This window comes from Triticum urartu, chromosome 2A (assembly GCF_056163025.1).
Source record: "Triticum urartu cultivar PI428250 chromosome 2A, HENAU_Tu73, whole genome shotgun sequence".
In the NCBI taxonomy this organism is placed as follows: domain Eukaryota; kingdom Viridiplantae; phylum Streptophyta; class Magnoliopsida; order Poales; family Poaceae; genus Triticum; species Triticum urartu.
The window spans coordinates 748,168,122-748,183,108 of record NC_141874.1 but is presented as its reverse complement, the minus strand read 5'-3'; the positions used below and the strand labels follow the sequence as shown (position 1 = coordinate 748,183,108).

At 50.9% G+C, this 14,987-nt stretch overlaps 1 protein-coding gene across 1 annotated transcript; it reads right to left on the bottom strand.

Annotated features, from left to right (window-relative positions):
- Positions 1-13,168: 13,168 nt before the first annotated feature.
- Positions 13,169-14,772, bottom strand: LOC125540302 (protochlorophyllide reductase A, chloroplastic). The gene is made up of 2 exons (XM_048703907.2): positions 14,609-14,772; positions 13,169-14,517 (listed from the first exon to the last, which is right to left on the bottom strand). The coding sequence occupies exons 1-2, from the start codon at positions 14,651-14,653 to the stop codon at positions 13,396-13,398; spliced, it is 1,167 nt and encodes a 388-aa protein (XP_048559864.1). The 5' UTR covers positions 14,654-14,772; the 3' UTR covers positions 13,169-13,395.
- Between the last annotated feature and the right edge of the window lie 215 nt (positions 14,773-14,987).

The window sequence follows — 14,987 nt, the reverse complement described above, 5'->3', positions numbered from 1 at the left end:
TCCTCTTCTTCATCTCAGTACGACCCCAACTACTATTATGGATATCCGTCAGGCCAGCCGTGGCCATAGACCAACTTAGGCCAAAAGCCTAAGCTTGGGGGAGTACGTATTTCCCACCGACATTACATTTATGTTCATACACTCATTGCTAGATGTCAGTGCTCATACTTTTTCATTGTATCATCCATGCTAGTTTATTTTCCTTTTTATGCTTTCTTCTTGTGTGTTTAATAAACCTTAAGAAAAAAACCCCAAAAAATTAGTTGTAGCTTTTAGTTATTTTAATTTCCATGCTTGTAGTAGTAATTAAAAAGAAAAACCCAAAAATATTTCATGTTTAAAAAGAAAAACCCAAAAATATTTCATGTTCTTTTTTGCTTGCTGGGAGCTTTCCCATGTAAATAGTTTTATTTCTTTTCTTTCCTTTGGGGGTCGATAGGAGAAGACCATAATTAAATTGTTGAAGTGGCTCTTATATGCATACTTGTTGATTTGACAAAAGAGCCCATGTTGTCCTATCTTCTCCTGTTTATTGAATGCTTGCAGATTCCAGCTTAGTCCAATGCACGTACACTATTATTATTATCCACATCGTTCGATCGTGCAAGTGAAAGGCAATTATGATAATATATGATGGACTGACTGGGATGAGAAAATCCGGTATGAACTCGACCTCTTTTGTTTTTGTAATATGATTAGTTCCTCGTTCCTGATTCAGCCTATTATGAATAAACATGTTTGCAGTGACAACTAGAGATCATAGTTTCTTGTGCCATGCTTGATTAGCTATGAGTTATAATGGTTTACCTTGCGTGCCAACATGCTATTGAAATGGTTATTGTGGGAGTCCTGGATTAGGGGGTCTCCGGACAGCCGGACTATCTCCATTGGCCGGACTGTTAGACTATGAAGATACAAGATTGAAGACTTCGTCTCGTGTCCGGATGGGACTCTACTTGGCGTGGAAGGCAAGCTAGGCAATACGGATATGTGTATCTCCTCCTTTGTAACCGACCTTGTGTAACCCTAGCCCTCTCGGTGTCTATATAAACCGGAGGGTTTTAGTTCGTAGGACACAACAACTACAACATACAATCATACCATAAGCTAGCTTCTAGGGTTTAGCCTCTCTGATCTCGTGGTAGATCTATTCTTGTACTACCCATATCATCAATATTAATCAAGCAGGACGTAGGGTTTTACCTCCATCAAGAGGGCCCGAACCTGGGTAAAACATCGTGTTCCCTGCCTCTTGTTACCATCCGCCTTAGACGCACAGTTCGGGACCCCCTACCCGAGATCCGCCCGTTTTGACACCGATATTGGTGCTTTCATTGAAAGTTCCTCTGTGTCGTCGCCGTTAGGCTTGATGGCTCCTACTATCATCGATAGCGATGCAGTCCAGGGTGAGATTTTTCTCCCCGGACAGATCTTCGTGTTCGGCGGCTTTGCACTGCGGGCCAATTCGCTTGGCCATCTGGAGCAGATTGAAAGTTACGCCCCTGGCCACCAGGTCAGATTTGGAAGCTTAAACTACACGGACGATATCCGTGGAGACTTGATCTTCGACGGATTCGAGCCTCTTCCTTGTGCGTCACACGGTCACGATGAGTATGATTTAGCTCTACCATCAGACAGTGTTCAGGAGATCGAACAGGCAGCCGCTCCGACCCTCAATTCGGAGCCAGTTGCGCCGTCCATGGACGGGTGGATGGACCCCGCCACGGAGGCCTTACCCTCAATGGTGATCGAGCCAAACATCGACCTTACCTTACACGAGAGCCGTGTTGTTAAACTACAGGATCCTTCTCCAGCCGCGGACTCCGAGCCGTCTGCGCCCGTTCCTATCGAATCTGATTGGGCGCCGATCATGGAGTTTACCTCCACGGATATTTTTCAGCACTCGCCCTTTGCCGACATACTGAACTCATTAAGGTCTCTCTCCTTGTCAGGAGGATCCTGGCCGAACTATGTTCGGCAGGACTGGGATACGGACGACGAAGAAATTCGCGGCCCACGCACCACCCACTTAATAGCCACTGTCGATGACTTAACCGACATGCTCGACTCCGACTCCGAATACATCGACGGCATGGACGACGATGCAGGAGACGAACAGGAACCACTACCCCCAGGGCACTGGACGCCCACTTCACCACATGACGTATACATGGTGAACACACCAAAAGAAAATGACGACGAGGAACGGAAGGACGCAACAAAGGGTTGTCCCCTCGAGAAGCAGTCAAAGTGGCGGCGTAAGCGCCGCTTCAAATCCCGCCTCAACAGAAACAATGATCATATAGACCCAGCGTTAGAGCAGGGTGAACCATCGCCGGATCACGGCAATACGGAGAATCAAACCGAACAACCTGACTCTGTCAAAGATAATAGTCCGGACGAACTCACACCGGACAGACAGCCGGAGCAACAGAATGCCTGTCAAAGGCTTGTTGCCACCGCGAGGAGTCTAAAAAAGCAGAAGCAAAGACTCAAGGCTGCACAAGACACACTCGGAATCAGATGGAGCCAAGTACTCAATGCAGCAGCGAAGTACGGCGGTAATCGCCCCACCAAGAGCTACCCGAAGCGGAAGTTGCTACCCGAATTCGATGAGGAGGCCTTAGATCCCCCGCAACCAAAAATCAAAACGGCCACCTGGCCGGATAGACGACCTCATGGCCAACATAGAGCGGCAGACAACGCCACACATAAGCCAATACGCGATCCACGCGAGGGCTCGCACCAAAAGGACGGCGCAACCAGATCCATCTACGAACCACGCAAGCACGCTCCAGCATACGATGCAACACAACAAACATCCGAACAACGCGGTACACCCAGATACAGGGGTGTCGCACACCCACTATGTTTCACCGATGAGGTGCTGGACCATGAATTTCCAGAGGGATTCAAACCCGTAAACATAGAGGCATACGACGGAACAACAGACCCTGGGGTCTGGATTGAGGACTATATCCTCCATATCCATATGGCTCGAGGAGATGATCTCCACGCCATCATGTACTTACCCCTCAAGCTCAAAGGGCTAGCTCGGCACTGGCTTAAAAGCCTCCCTGAAAACTCCATTGGAAGCTGGGAAGAGCTCGAAGACGCTTTTCGGGCAAATTTTCAAGGGACTTATGTCCGACCCCCGGATGCGGACGATTTGAGTCATATAACTCAACAGCCCGGAGAGTCAGCCCGAAAGCTTTGGAATAGGTTTCTTACTAAAAAGAACCAAATAGTTGACTGTCCGGACGCCGAAGCCTTGGCAGCTTTTAAGCATAGCATCCGTGACGAATGGCTTGCCAGACACCTCGGCCAAGAAAAGCCGAGAACAATGGCAGCATTAACAAGCCTCATGACCCGCTTTTGCGCGGGTGAGGACAGCTGGCTAGCCAGATGCAGCACCAGCGACCCAAGTACATCCGAAGTTAGAGATGAAAACGGGAAATCACGACGGAGCAAAAATAATAAGCGTCGGAATAAAGAAGACAGCCCGAAGAGCACGGTGTTAAACGCCGGATTCAGAAGCTCTCGGCCAGGTCAGCAAAAGCCGCCCTCGAAAGGCGCCAGAGATGAATTGTCCAGCCTCAACAAAATTCTGGACCAAATATGTCAGATCCATAGCACCCCTGGTAAACCCGCTAATCATACCCACAGAGAATGTTGGGTCTTCAAGCAGTCCGGCAAGCTCAACACCGTACACAAGGGGGAGGATACACCAAGCGATGACGAGGATGAGCCTCTCAAGCAAGACACTGGGGAACAAAGAAAATTTCCACCAGAAATCAAAACAGTAAACGTGTTACACGTGATCAAGGGGAGAAACAAAGCGGCACTCCCAGAAAAATATGCCCAAGGGCCTATCACCGCGGAGTCCTGCCACTGGTCGTCTCAACCGATCACTTTCGACCATCGTGATTACTCAGCAAGTATTCGGCATGCAGGATGGGCTGCCCTGGTATTAGACCCATTAATTGGCGGATACCACTTTACACGAGTCCTGGTGAACGGTGGCAGCAATTTAAACCTGATATACCAGGATACAATCCGCAAAATGGGGATAGACCCAACGAAAATTTGCCTCAAAAATACTACCCTTAAAGGAGTAATGCCAAGACCAGGGGCTCATTGCACGGGCTCCCTGCTACTAGAGGTTATATTCGTCTTCCCCGATAACTTCCGTAGCGAAAATTTAACATTCCACATTGCTCCGTTCCAAAGTGGCTATCAAGCACTACTTGGACGCGAAGCTTTCGCTCTCTTTAATGCAATACCGCATTACGCTTCCCTTACGCTTAAGATGCCCGGTCCACGTGGCATCATTACAGTGAATGGAAATATTAAGCGATCCCTGCGCGCCGAAGAGAGTGCGACTGCCTTGGCAGCCGCACACTAAAACGGCCTCACCAGCTAAAGTACTCGATAGGTCGTCAAGACCACGGACACGGTTAGACGAGTCCGGCGCAGCTATATGAAATTCGTACAGGTTTGATGGCCACACCCCTCTCATAAACACAAGGGGCTCAACACGCGCAGACAAGTGGCAATTTTTACTCATCTTGAAATTTACATGGTTTCTTTAAAACCTACCTTTTTGCACGACAACTTTTCACCTAAGTTCCTCTCTTTTACAGATGACCACCGTGCTACACCCGTCCAGGATACGGCACAACGGAGACACAGGCGCAGATGTGTAGCAGGGACCCGTCCCAAGGATTCTTTTTAGATTAAGACCCTGCGTCAACCTTTTTTACTGTCTCTTGTTGATACACATCCCTCGGATTCTCAGTACAATTGAGAAGGATGCTGGCGTCTTGGCATGCAGACATGTCAGAATAATGCACGTACCTGGACACCAGGGGCTTCTTACAAAGGGCACTATTTAGGCCCGGTTTATACCATAAAGACCGAATACCTTAGGGAGTGTTCGGCGTCGCAAGTTTGGCCTTATATGCATCAGCTCCGAATCATGTCTTTGGTCAAATGTTGGGTTTGCCCGGCTCCTATGTTTTGGTACCTTACATTCCGCTCTATCGGCTAAGATAGCACTAGGAGAACTACTGCGATTGTGCCCCGGGTCATCCGGACGAGCGCCTCAGTAGAGAAAGCCGAAAACTGACTGTCATGATATAGCGTGAGACTGGTCAACCACTCGATGACCTATCGGAATGTTAGAATTCCTCCGCCTTAACGAAGGGTCGTTTCCCGGCCAGGCATGTACGCACCCCAAATTCGGGAGAATGCGGAGCCAACAGGGGCTATATAGTAGCCCCACCGTCAAACTCCTATGGCTAAGTGAAAGTGCTAAAGCATTATAGTCCGGTTGCCTCGTTTGCTGCGCTATCACCTCCTTAATAGGACCAAGACGTTGGGTTAAGTGTGAACACGCGTCTTCTGCGAACACCTCCGCATTATATGCGTGGGGGCTGAAGCCGACGACTGCAATCTTTCAGGTTATACACATGTATACATAAACGGCCGCACAGGAGGCATCATATTACTTTCAGGCACAAGTATAAACACAGCCTTAATAAATTTCATAAAAACATTAAGTTTACAATGGGAATACATGTCACTCAAACATAATATTCTTTGAGCATTGGGCCTCTATCAAACGAGCACCCTCAAGAACCTCTTCGAAATAGTGCTCGGCAGCCACTCGGCCTATGGCCGAACCCTGCGCCGCAACAGTGGTAGCATCCATCTCCGCCCAGTATGCTTTAACACGGGCAAGGGCCATCCGCGAGCCTTCTATGCACGCCGACCTCTTCATCGCATTGATGCGCGGCACCGCACCAAGGAACTGCTGCACTAAGCTGAAATAGATGTTCGGCTTCGGCTTTTCCGGCCACAGCTGATCCACGACAGACCTCATGGCGAGTCCGGACAACCTATTTAGTTCGGCCCATTCGGCTAGTTGATCCGTTAATGGAAGCGGACGCTCTGGAACGTTGAATTGCGACCAGAACAGCTTGTCCACTTCACGATCTGTTTGACCTTGGAAGTATTTGGCCGCATCGGCAGCGCTCGCCGCCAAGTCCATATATGCGTCTGCCGAACTCCACAGCCGATCCAGAGGGGCAAAGCGTGGATCTCCGAACTTCCTCCGCAGTATGAAGGGCTTCCCAGCCGCAATATCACCGGCTTCACGCAGCTCCTCCTTCTTCGCTCTCATAGCAGAGCGGGTGTCTTTGTTCGCCATCGTGGCCTTTTCAAGGTCCGTTGCCTTCACTCGGTTTTCTTTTTCAAGGAACTGGCAATGGTCGGCAGTGTCTTTTAACTTTACAGCCATCTTGGCCATCTTCTCTTTGCTCTCGCAATGCGCGGCCTTCTCGGCTTTCAACTCTTCGGCCGCCTTCAAAGCAGCCGCATTACTAATCCTTGCTTGTTCTTTGGCTCGGGCAAGTTCCGCCCGCAGGGTTTCTACGGTGACAGCTCCATCTGCAGTCACAACATATTAAAGATACTGGCATCATGTTGCTCTTACTATGTGGCATTCACCAGAAAATAACACTTACCCTATGCCTCGTCAAGCCTCTTGTTAACAAGCTCGATGTCGGCATCCGCCGCATCTAGTTGCCGCTTCAGTTCGGCAAACTCATGAGTCCGGCTAGCCACCGGAGCTCCCACTACCTGCACATTCAAGTGGTATGGTTATTGCCTGGGACTACGATCCTCTATTTGCCGCCGTTCTCTGCGACAACCAGAGTCTCAGGGGCTACTATCTACACAGGGCACACCTAAAAATGTGCGGTACCATCACAAATCTACATCATTTTACGTACCTCAAAGCCCGTCAGTAGACTCATAAAGGCATCATGCAACCCGCTTTCGGCGGATGAGATCCTTTCCATCACCGTACCCATCAATGTACGGTGTTCTTCTGAGATGGCTGCTCACTCCAACAGCTCTCTCACTACGTCCGACCGCATACCATACGGTGCCGGACTCTTCTGTTTGCTCTCTTCGAGAGCCAGACGCTGGGGACTTCGGGTGACTATAGGATTATCTTCTGGCCTCACCGGATCCGGAGAGGCCCTCCGTGACGACACTTCAAGGTCGCCCGCTTCTTGAGCGGAGGAGTCCGAGGGAGGCGTTTCGCTCTCCATCATCTCCGGAAGAAGATCCCCCGAAGACGAGCTCTGCTGAGAAAGGCAAAGATCCGAACTGCAAGATAAATACTTCGGTTATTTTCCTTAGAGGTAAGGTAATATATCTTCACTAGTAAAGTACTTTTTAATTACTTACATCTCGTTAGAGGGCTGATCCCCGCGCGGACTTTGTGCGGCAAGAGCACCCTCCAAGGCAGGACCCTCTGGTGGAGATTTCTTCTCCCTCTTGGAAACCTTGGTTTCCGGATCTTCAGAGGTAGTCCTCTTCCTTCCCCGGGGTGAGAGAATGTCCGATTCCTCCCCTCAGTTATCCTCCCTCACGGAGGCGCTCGTTCCCTCGGTCGGAATAGGTAGCGGTGGAGGCCCGCTTTCGCCCTCATTATTCCCCCCTTTGTCTTTCTTTGAGGGCTCCGGGCAGGGTGCCAGCTCGAGCATCTTTTCCAGTACAAGATTTTCCAAACCCTCAGGAAGGGGGGCCGAACACCGAATCATCTTCGCCTTTGTTATCCAGTCCTGGTCAAAGAGTGACTTCTCAGAATGACATCATGATAAATGAAAGACGGTGTGTTCGGCTAGAGGATAACTTACTTGGTCGGCGGTGTGGTTGCTGCTCAGGCCCACGTCCTCGGTAGTATCCGGACACTCTATCTGGCGTCCGAAGAATGATCTATACATCTCCTCGTGCGTCAGGCCGAGGAAATCCTGAATAGCGCGCGGTCCTTCTGGGTTGAACTCCCACATGTGAAGAGGCCGACGTTTGCATGGCTGGATTCGTCAAACCAGCATGACTTGCATTACCATAATCAAACTGAAATCTCCTTCGAAGAGATTTTGGATGCGTCTTTGCAGTACAGGCACATCCTTGGCAGGACCCTAGCTCAGCCCTCTGCTAATCCATGACATCAGTTGTGGTGGAGGGCCTGAGCGGAAAGCAGGGGCAGCCACCCACTTGGCACTTCTGGGAGCTGTGATGTAAAACCACTCCTGTTGCCATAATTTGGACACCTCTGGAAAGGAACCTTTGGGCCACGGAGCTCCTGCTATCTTGCTTATTAATGCGCCTCCGCACGCTGCATACTGCCCCTCGACCATCTTCGGCTTCACGTCAAAGGTCTTGAGCCACAGGCCGAAGTGAGGGGTAATGCGGAGGAAGGCCTCATACATGGCAATGAATGTCGAGATGTGGAGAAAGGAGTCCGGGGTTAGATCGTGGTAATCTAGCCCGTAATAAAACATCAACCCCCTAACGAAGGGATCTAGAGTGAGGCCTAGACCTCAGAGGAAGTGAGAGATGAACACGACGTCTTCGTTGGGTTCAGGAGTAGGGATGACCTGCCCTCGGGCAGGCAGTCGATGCGAAACCTCGGCGGTCAGGTATCTGGCCTCCCTCAACTTCTTGATGTCTTCTTCCGTAACGGGGGAGGGCATCCATCGGCCTTGAAGGCTAGATCCGGACATGATTGAAGGTCCGGAGCACCTGACCTGGGCTTTGGGTGTTAGAACTCGAGGCGAGGGAAGGATTCGATTGAGCACGGGAGGGAAAAAAGTAAAAGCCTTGTCCCTTTATAAAGAGGGTGAATATCAAGCGTCCTCTGCGTGGCCGTTTGGGACTTGCCTATAATCTAGGAGTCCTAGACATGGTTCGGTTACCCACGCCCGTATTGATGAGAATCCCGTAATAAGGGGACACGATCTCTTCTTCGATGAGACGTGTCAAAAAACTGCCTCGCGTTATGTGCAGGGCTAGTTAAAGGAAATGGTTCGAATAATCACCGGGCCACGGCTTAATGTCATGTTGCCAAAACAAGTCAGCAAATTAGATTTGTGAAAATATTATTCTCTCTATGGTGGTATGTGGAACTTATTTTGCAGGGTCGGACACTATCCTCATATTCAAATTCTTCCGTGGTATATTCGGAGGAGGAACCCGCCTTGCAATGCCGAAGACAATACTGCGCGCCGGACTCATCGTCATTGAAGCCTGGTTTAGGGGCTACTGTGGGAGTCCTGGATTAGGGGGTCTCCGGACAGCCGGACTATTTCCATTGGCCAGACTGTTAGACTATGAAGATACAAGATTGAAGACTTCGTCTCGTGTCCGGATGGGACTCTACTTGGCGTGGAAGGCAAGCTAGGCAATACGGATATGTGTATCTCCTTCTTTGTAACCGACCTTGTGTAACCCTAACCCTCTCCGGTGTCTATATAAACCGGAGGGTTTTAGTCCGTAGGACACAACAACTACAACATACAATCATACCATAGGCTAGCTTCTAGGGTTTAGCCTCTCTGATCTCGTGGTAGATCTACTCTTGTACTAACCATATCATCAATATTAATCAAGCAGGACGTAGGGTTTTACCTCCATCAAGAGGGCCCGAACCTGGGTAAAACATCGTGTTCCCTGCTTCCTGTTACCATCCGCCTTAGAAGCACAGTTCGGGACCCCCTACCCGAGATTCGCCGGTTTTGACACCGACAATTATGATGTGGTATGATAGGGTGGTATCCTCCTCTGAATGATTTAAGTGACTTGACTTGGCGCATGTTCACGCATGTAGTTGAAACAAAATCAACATAGCCTTCACGATATTTATGTTCATGGTGGATTATATCCTACTCATGCTTGCATTCGGTGTTGATTAATTTTAATGCATGTTCATGACTGTTATCGCTCTCTAGCTGGTCGCTTCCTAGTCTTTTGCTAGCCTTCACTAGTACTAAGCAGGAATACTGCTTGTGCATCCAATCCCTTAAACCTTAAAGTTATTCCAGGCGCTACGGGCGGAGACAGGCAACGGGCGTTGGGCGCCCGATTGGGGGAACCCGGGAGCTGGCCTCGGGCACGGCCAGCGGCGCGGCGCTGGCGAGGCAGAGCGCAACCGCGGTGGGGGCGGCGAACGGCGCAGGGAGAGAGCGGCGCAGTGAGTGGATGCTGGGGCAGATCAAAGGGAGCCGGGCGACGGTCGTCGATGCAGGGGGCGGCAGTAGCAGCCATAGGCAGGGGTGGCGTTGTGCGCGCGCACGGCGGGGCAGCAGCAGCGTGGCGGGGCTGCAGGGCAAGCGCGGGCGAGTGGCAGCGCTGGCTGCAGCAGTTCACAGCAGTAGCAGAGCAGCAGGTGAGCACAACGCATGCGGGCGCGCGGGGGGGTTCGCGGTGAGCGCGGTCGAAGGGCGCCGGTGCGCGGCCAGGGGGCGCTACGTGGACGGCGGCATACGACGAGCAGAGAGAGTGAAGGGGGAGCGCGCTCACGGGGGGTGTAGGGTTCGGGGCAGCGGGGCATGAGGAGGAGGACGGAGACGACGGCGTCGAGGGGCAGTCCGGCGAGGTGGCCGTCGACGAGGCAGGCCGCGGCGGTCGCGTTCCGGGCACCGACGAATGGTGGCGATCCTGTGATGGGGTCCGGCGTGTTGAGGTGGTGGGTCGCGAAGACGGCGGGACGGAGCAGGTGGCGGGGCGGCGCGGGATCTGGCTCCGATCCAAACTGGGGGCGAGAGGGAGGAGAGAGTGAGGGGATCGTGTGGGGGAGTGGGTGCGATGGGTTAGGGTTATGGGGGGGAAGGCCGGCCTAGGTAGGCCAGAGGCGCGCGAGCGGGCCGGCCTGTCTGGTCGGGTTGGGACCAGATGGGCCTAGCGGCCTAGTGGCCATGGGGGGTGTTACTTTTATTTAGTTTTGTTTTAGTTTTTCCTTTTATATATTTCCTATATGTTTTATTACATTCATCAATTTATTTTACTTTTGTAAAATATATTATTAGTTTTACTAATTACACCATGACCACAAAAGTTTAAACCCCAATTAAAATAGTTTAATATTTTATAACTAATAAAGGACATTTATTTAATTGTTTAAGATGTTGTTTTATTTAATATAGTGCATTTAAATAATTTATTAAAATGTGGTTTCACCTCCAATGTTTTTTAGATATTATTTGTCACACAAAGAACATTTTAGTTTTAACGTCTGAAAACTTTTATCATTTGACTTTAATTCAAATTTAGATTTGAACCGGTTTTGAACTAACGCGAGATTAACAACAGTAATGGAGGTGACATGGCATCATTACTAGAGGTTTACTGTAGCTTAATTCTGGGCATCACATCTGTAGACTCTGTCGTGATTCTCATCGCATGGGCACTCTGGAAGCAACGCAATGCACGAGTCTTCAACAATAGATCATGACAGAGATCCCCCTGTAGCTTACAGATGATATCCAACAGGAGATAGAGGATTGGAAGAAGGCCGGTCTCGGCGGTGCTGGAGCTTTAGATGCTTTTACGAGAGAGTAGCCTTTGATTTCTAGGGTGTAGGTGTGGTGTGTGTCCCCCCGTCGACTTGTTCACATCTCATTCGGGCTCTTGTACATATTATTCTGCCTTTTATAAAAATATGGTATGCCATTGACGTATTCTTGAAAAAAAGAAGGGCTATTGGGTGACGTGGTTGCTGACCAGGCGGTCAACCCTCTAAAACCAGTCAAAATAGTATAGAAAACTAGTTCGAGGAGATAAGCGTTGAAAGTTCTCTAGTTTTGAGAGTTCACTGTTGAAATTTAGACAATATTAAAGTTCAGCGCTGTTTCCTAGACATTGATGACAATTTAGGGTTGTAAATATGGACTTCTATCTTTCCTTTCTGGATTTCCTTTTAGGACATACTCCCTCCGTTTCATAATATAAAAGCGATTTTTACATTAATATAATGTTAAAAATACTCTTATATTATGGAACGGAGAGAGTAGTATGCATTCGACCCAGTAACAACAAATGGCCCACTGAGCAAGCAATTAGGGCTAATTTGGTTCGTGCCCTGAGCGCCACGCCTGGAAGATTTTGCTGCCTGGCATGCGCCTGAGAAAGGTAAAGAAGTTGCCTGGTCAAGCTAGTATAGGCTATATGTGTTTGGTTCACGACCTAGCCTGGTGAGTGCTAACCCGTCGCTGCTGTCCAGAAATATAATTGTTTAAGTCATTTCCAACCATTCGTTTCTCGAGCCCCGTGATTAGCGATCCAGGCTACTGGCCAGGCGAGCCCAGGCGTCCAAACTCGATTGCCTGGGCCAGGCTAATCAAGCTTTCTTGTTTCTCCGGCCAGGCTAACTACTTTCCCACATTCTCCGGCCAGGCCAACTCCCTCGTCACCAGGACGCCAACCAAACGAGAGCCAGGCAGCTCCCAGGGAGGTCCCAGGCCAGGCGCCAAACGTTCAGGATAGGAACCAAACTGACCCTTAGTCCATCTTTGGCTAGAGCGTGGGTACGCTCGCTGCCCACCAGCGTTCGAGACCTGGACTTGGCGATGTGTGCTCAGGTACTTCTATAAAAAATAAACAGCGAAGGGTCTCATTTTTCTCATGCTACAACACTGATAATCGTAATTCATAATAGAATGGAAGTTATGTAACCTTTTCTGGGTCCTTTGCAACGTTATCATCCGAGCAACATCTTTCAATGTTAGTTCTGAACTTGTGATGTTCTTATCTGTGTAATTTCCTGCAAGAATAAACCAACAGTGTAAGGTACTAAAACCACAACTATCCATCTAAACAACACCTTTGTCCAAAAAATAATCCATCTAAGATACACAGAAGCATCGCGTTCACGAAGCCAGTATATTCAATATATTTCAAATTCTCACCTGATTCTAGAGACAAAATATCTACAATAATATCTGATTTCATTCAGGAAACACTGGCACAAGTGAGCATAGCACCACTCGAACGAGTAACTAGCTACATAGTGTTTTGCAGTGTTGAGTAGACGTAGACAAATCAGGAGGTGTCTCTGGATTTGTTGCATCTATATTGAACCAATATACTCAATTTGTTGCAACGTTGTTGGGTTTCTGGATTTTCTGTGGAAAAATAGCTTCTGTAGACAGAACCATAGGCTCTGTTTTATCTCCTCTCTAAGGTTAAATGTTTAAACAACCATGAATAGGTTTCGCTAACCCTGAATGAATAGATTCTTTCAGTGTACAGTAATAAAATGATAAAAAAAGAAGCAGCTCAATGTCTCAATCAATCAAAACCCAGAGCACAACATATGTCATCCTCAATTAGGCCTGCGGTTTTATTATTCATGGTTGGCCGAAAATTGTACATCTTCCACACGAGATCTACGCACTCTCGCCGACACTCGCAAGGCCTCTCCCGCGTAATTGAGTTTCTAAAAAAGGCGTAAAAATGATAATTACCAACGTTAAAAATGCGACAAGTTCAGCATCGATCGGCGTCCCATCCTAGATGCATGCATTGCCCGGACGTGGCCGGAGATCAGGCGAGTCCGACGAGCTTCTCGCTGAGCTCCCAGACCTTGCGGGCCTTCTCGGGGTCGCTGGCCTCCTGCGAGAGCTGGTTCTCGAACGACGCCGAGTCCTTGTTCCAGCTCCAGTACACGCCGGACTTGGTCAGGCTGGGCTCCGCCACCACCTGCGCCAGCCTCTTGCCGGACTCCGCCTCGGACACGAACCCCTTGGTGATGAACTTCTGGAACGGCGGGAACAGGGTCCGGAACAGCGGGATGTGTTCCCGGAACAGCCCCGTGGTGGCGATGCAGCCGGGGTAGAGCGAGGAGAAGGTGATGCCGGTCTCCTCGTGGTACCGCCGGTGGAACTCCTGCATGGTGAGCATGTTGCACACCTTGCTGTCCTTGTACGCCTTGGCGCCGTCGAAGCTCTCGTCCCCGTCGATCATGGCGGAGCCCGACGCGCCGCTGAGGCCGCCGGCGAGCCCGCGGAGGTCGCCGAGGCTGGCCTTGGGCGGCACGTTGCCCGCCAGCGTGTTGCTGTTGCCGGTGATGGAGCCGACGATGACCATGCGGCGGGACGGGTAGTCGGACTTCTGGAGGTCCTCCATGAGGAGGCGGGCGAGCAGGAAGTGGCCGAGGTGGTTCACGCCCACGCTCATCTCGTGCCCGTCGGCGGTGAAGGTCGGCGTGCGCGCCGTGGGGCGGTAAATGGCGGCGTTGCACACGAGCACGTCCAGCGGCATCTCTGCGCGGCGGAACGCATCCACGAACTGCCGGACGCTGTCGAGCGAGGCGAGGTCGAGGTGCATGACGGTGTAGCTGCCGTCTGCCATGCCTGCCGCCTTGGCCGCCTTGGATGCCTTGAGGAAGTCGCGGCACGCCATGACCACGTGCCACTTGCCCGTCTCTGCCAGCGCCTTGGCCGCCGCCAGACCCAGCCCGGACGACGCGCCCGTGATCACCACCACGCCCTGCCGCAGCGTCTTCTTGCCGCTCGGCTTCGCCGTCGCCGAGCCCGGGCTCGTCGTCACCGACGAAGGCGCCGTGGCCACCTGTGTCCTCACCGCTAGCGACGCCTTCTTCGCCTTGCTGCTCACGCCCAGGAACGCCGCCGTGTCCTTCACTGCCACCGCGCCCATGCTGCTACCCTGCATCCATAAAAAAAACATGAATCTTACCACTGGCGCCAAATGCAGCAGCAATGTACATCGACGTCGAAGATGATCATGTGTTACTTACCTTCTTGGGGACGGAGAGGGTGGAGGGGAGGAGCTGGAGAGCCATGGATGACGGTGAGCTCTGACGGACGACTGTCGCTAGCGAGCTCGAGCGTGCGCCGCGAGTAGTGTACTGCTGATGTACTGTACTTAGCGAGTTGGTGAGTAAGCTCTCGCTCGCCGGCGGCATATATACACGGGAGGAGCACCACGGGCTGCGGATAACGGCGCGTGGCCGGAGCCACCGTGGCGCCTCCACAGCCAATCACAGGGCGTGGACGGGATTTTCTGGGACGGATTTGTCCCATCGACGGTGGATATTTCTGGCGCTTTTCGCCAACAGCCGACGGCGACGCCGCGGGATCCTCTGCGCCGTGGCTCCCTCCAGATCGCTGCCATGG

Bases quoted from the DNA above. Each gene is read 5' to 3' on its own strand.
- LOC125540302 (XM_048703907.2), bottom strand. From the start codon at position 14,653: ATGGCTCTCCAGCTCCTCCCCTCCACCCTCTCCGTCCCCAAGAAG. The intron at 14,518-14,608 runs GTAAGTAACACA...TTATGGATGCAG, and splicing joins CCCTCTCCGTCCCCAAGAAG to GGTAGCAGCATGGGCGCGGT.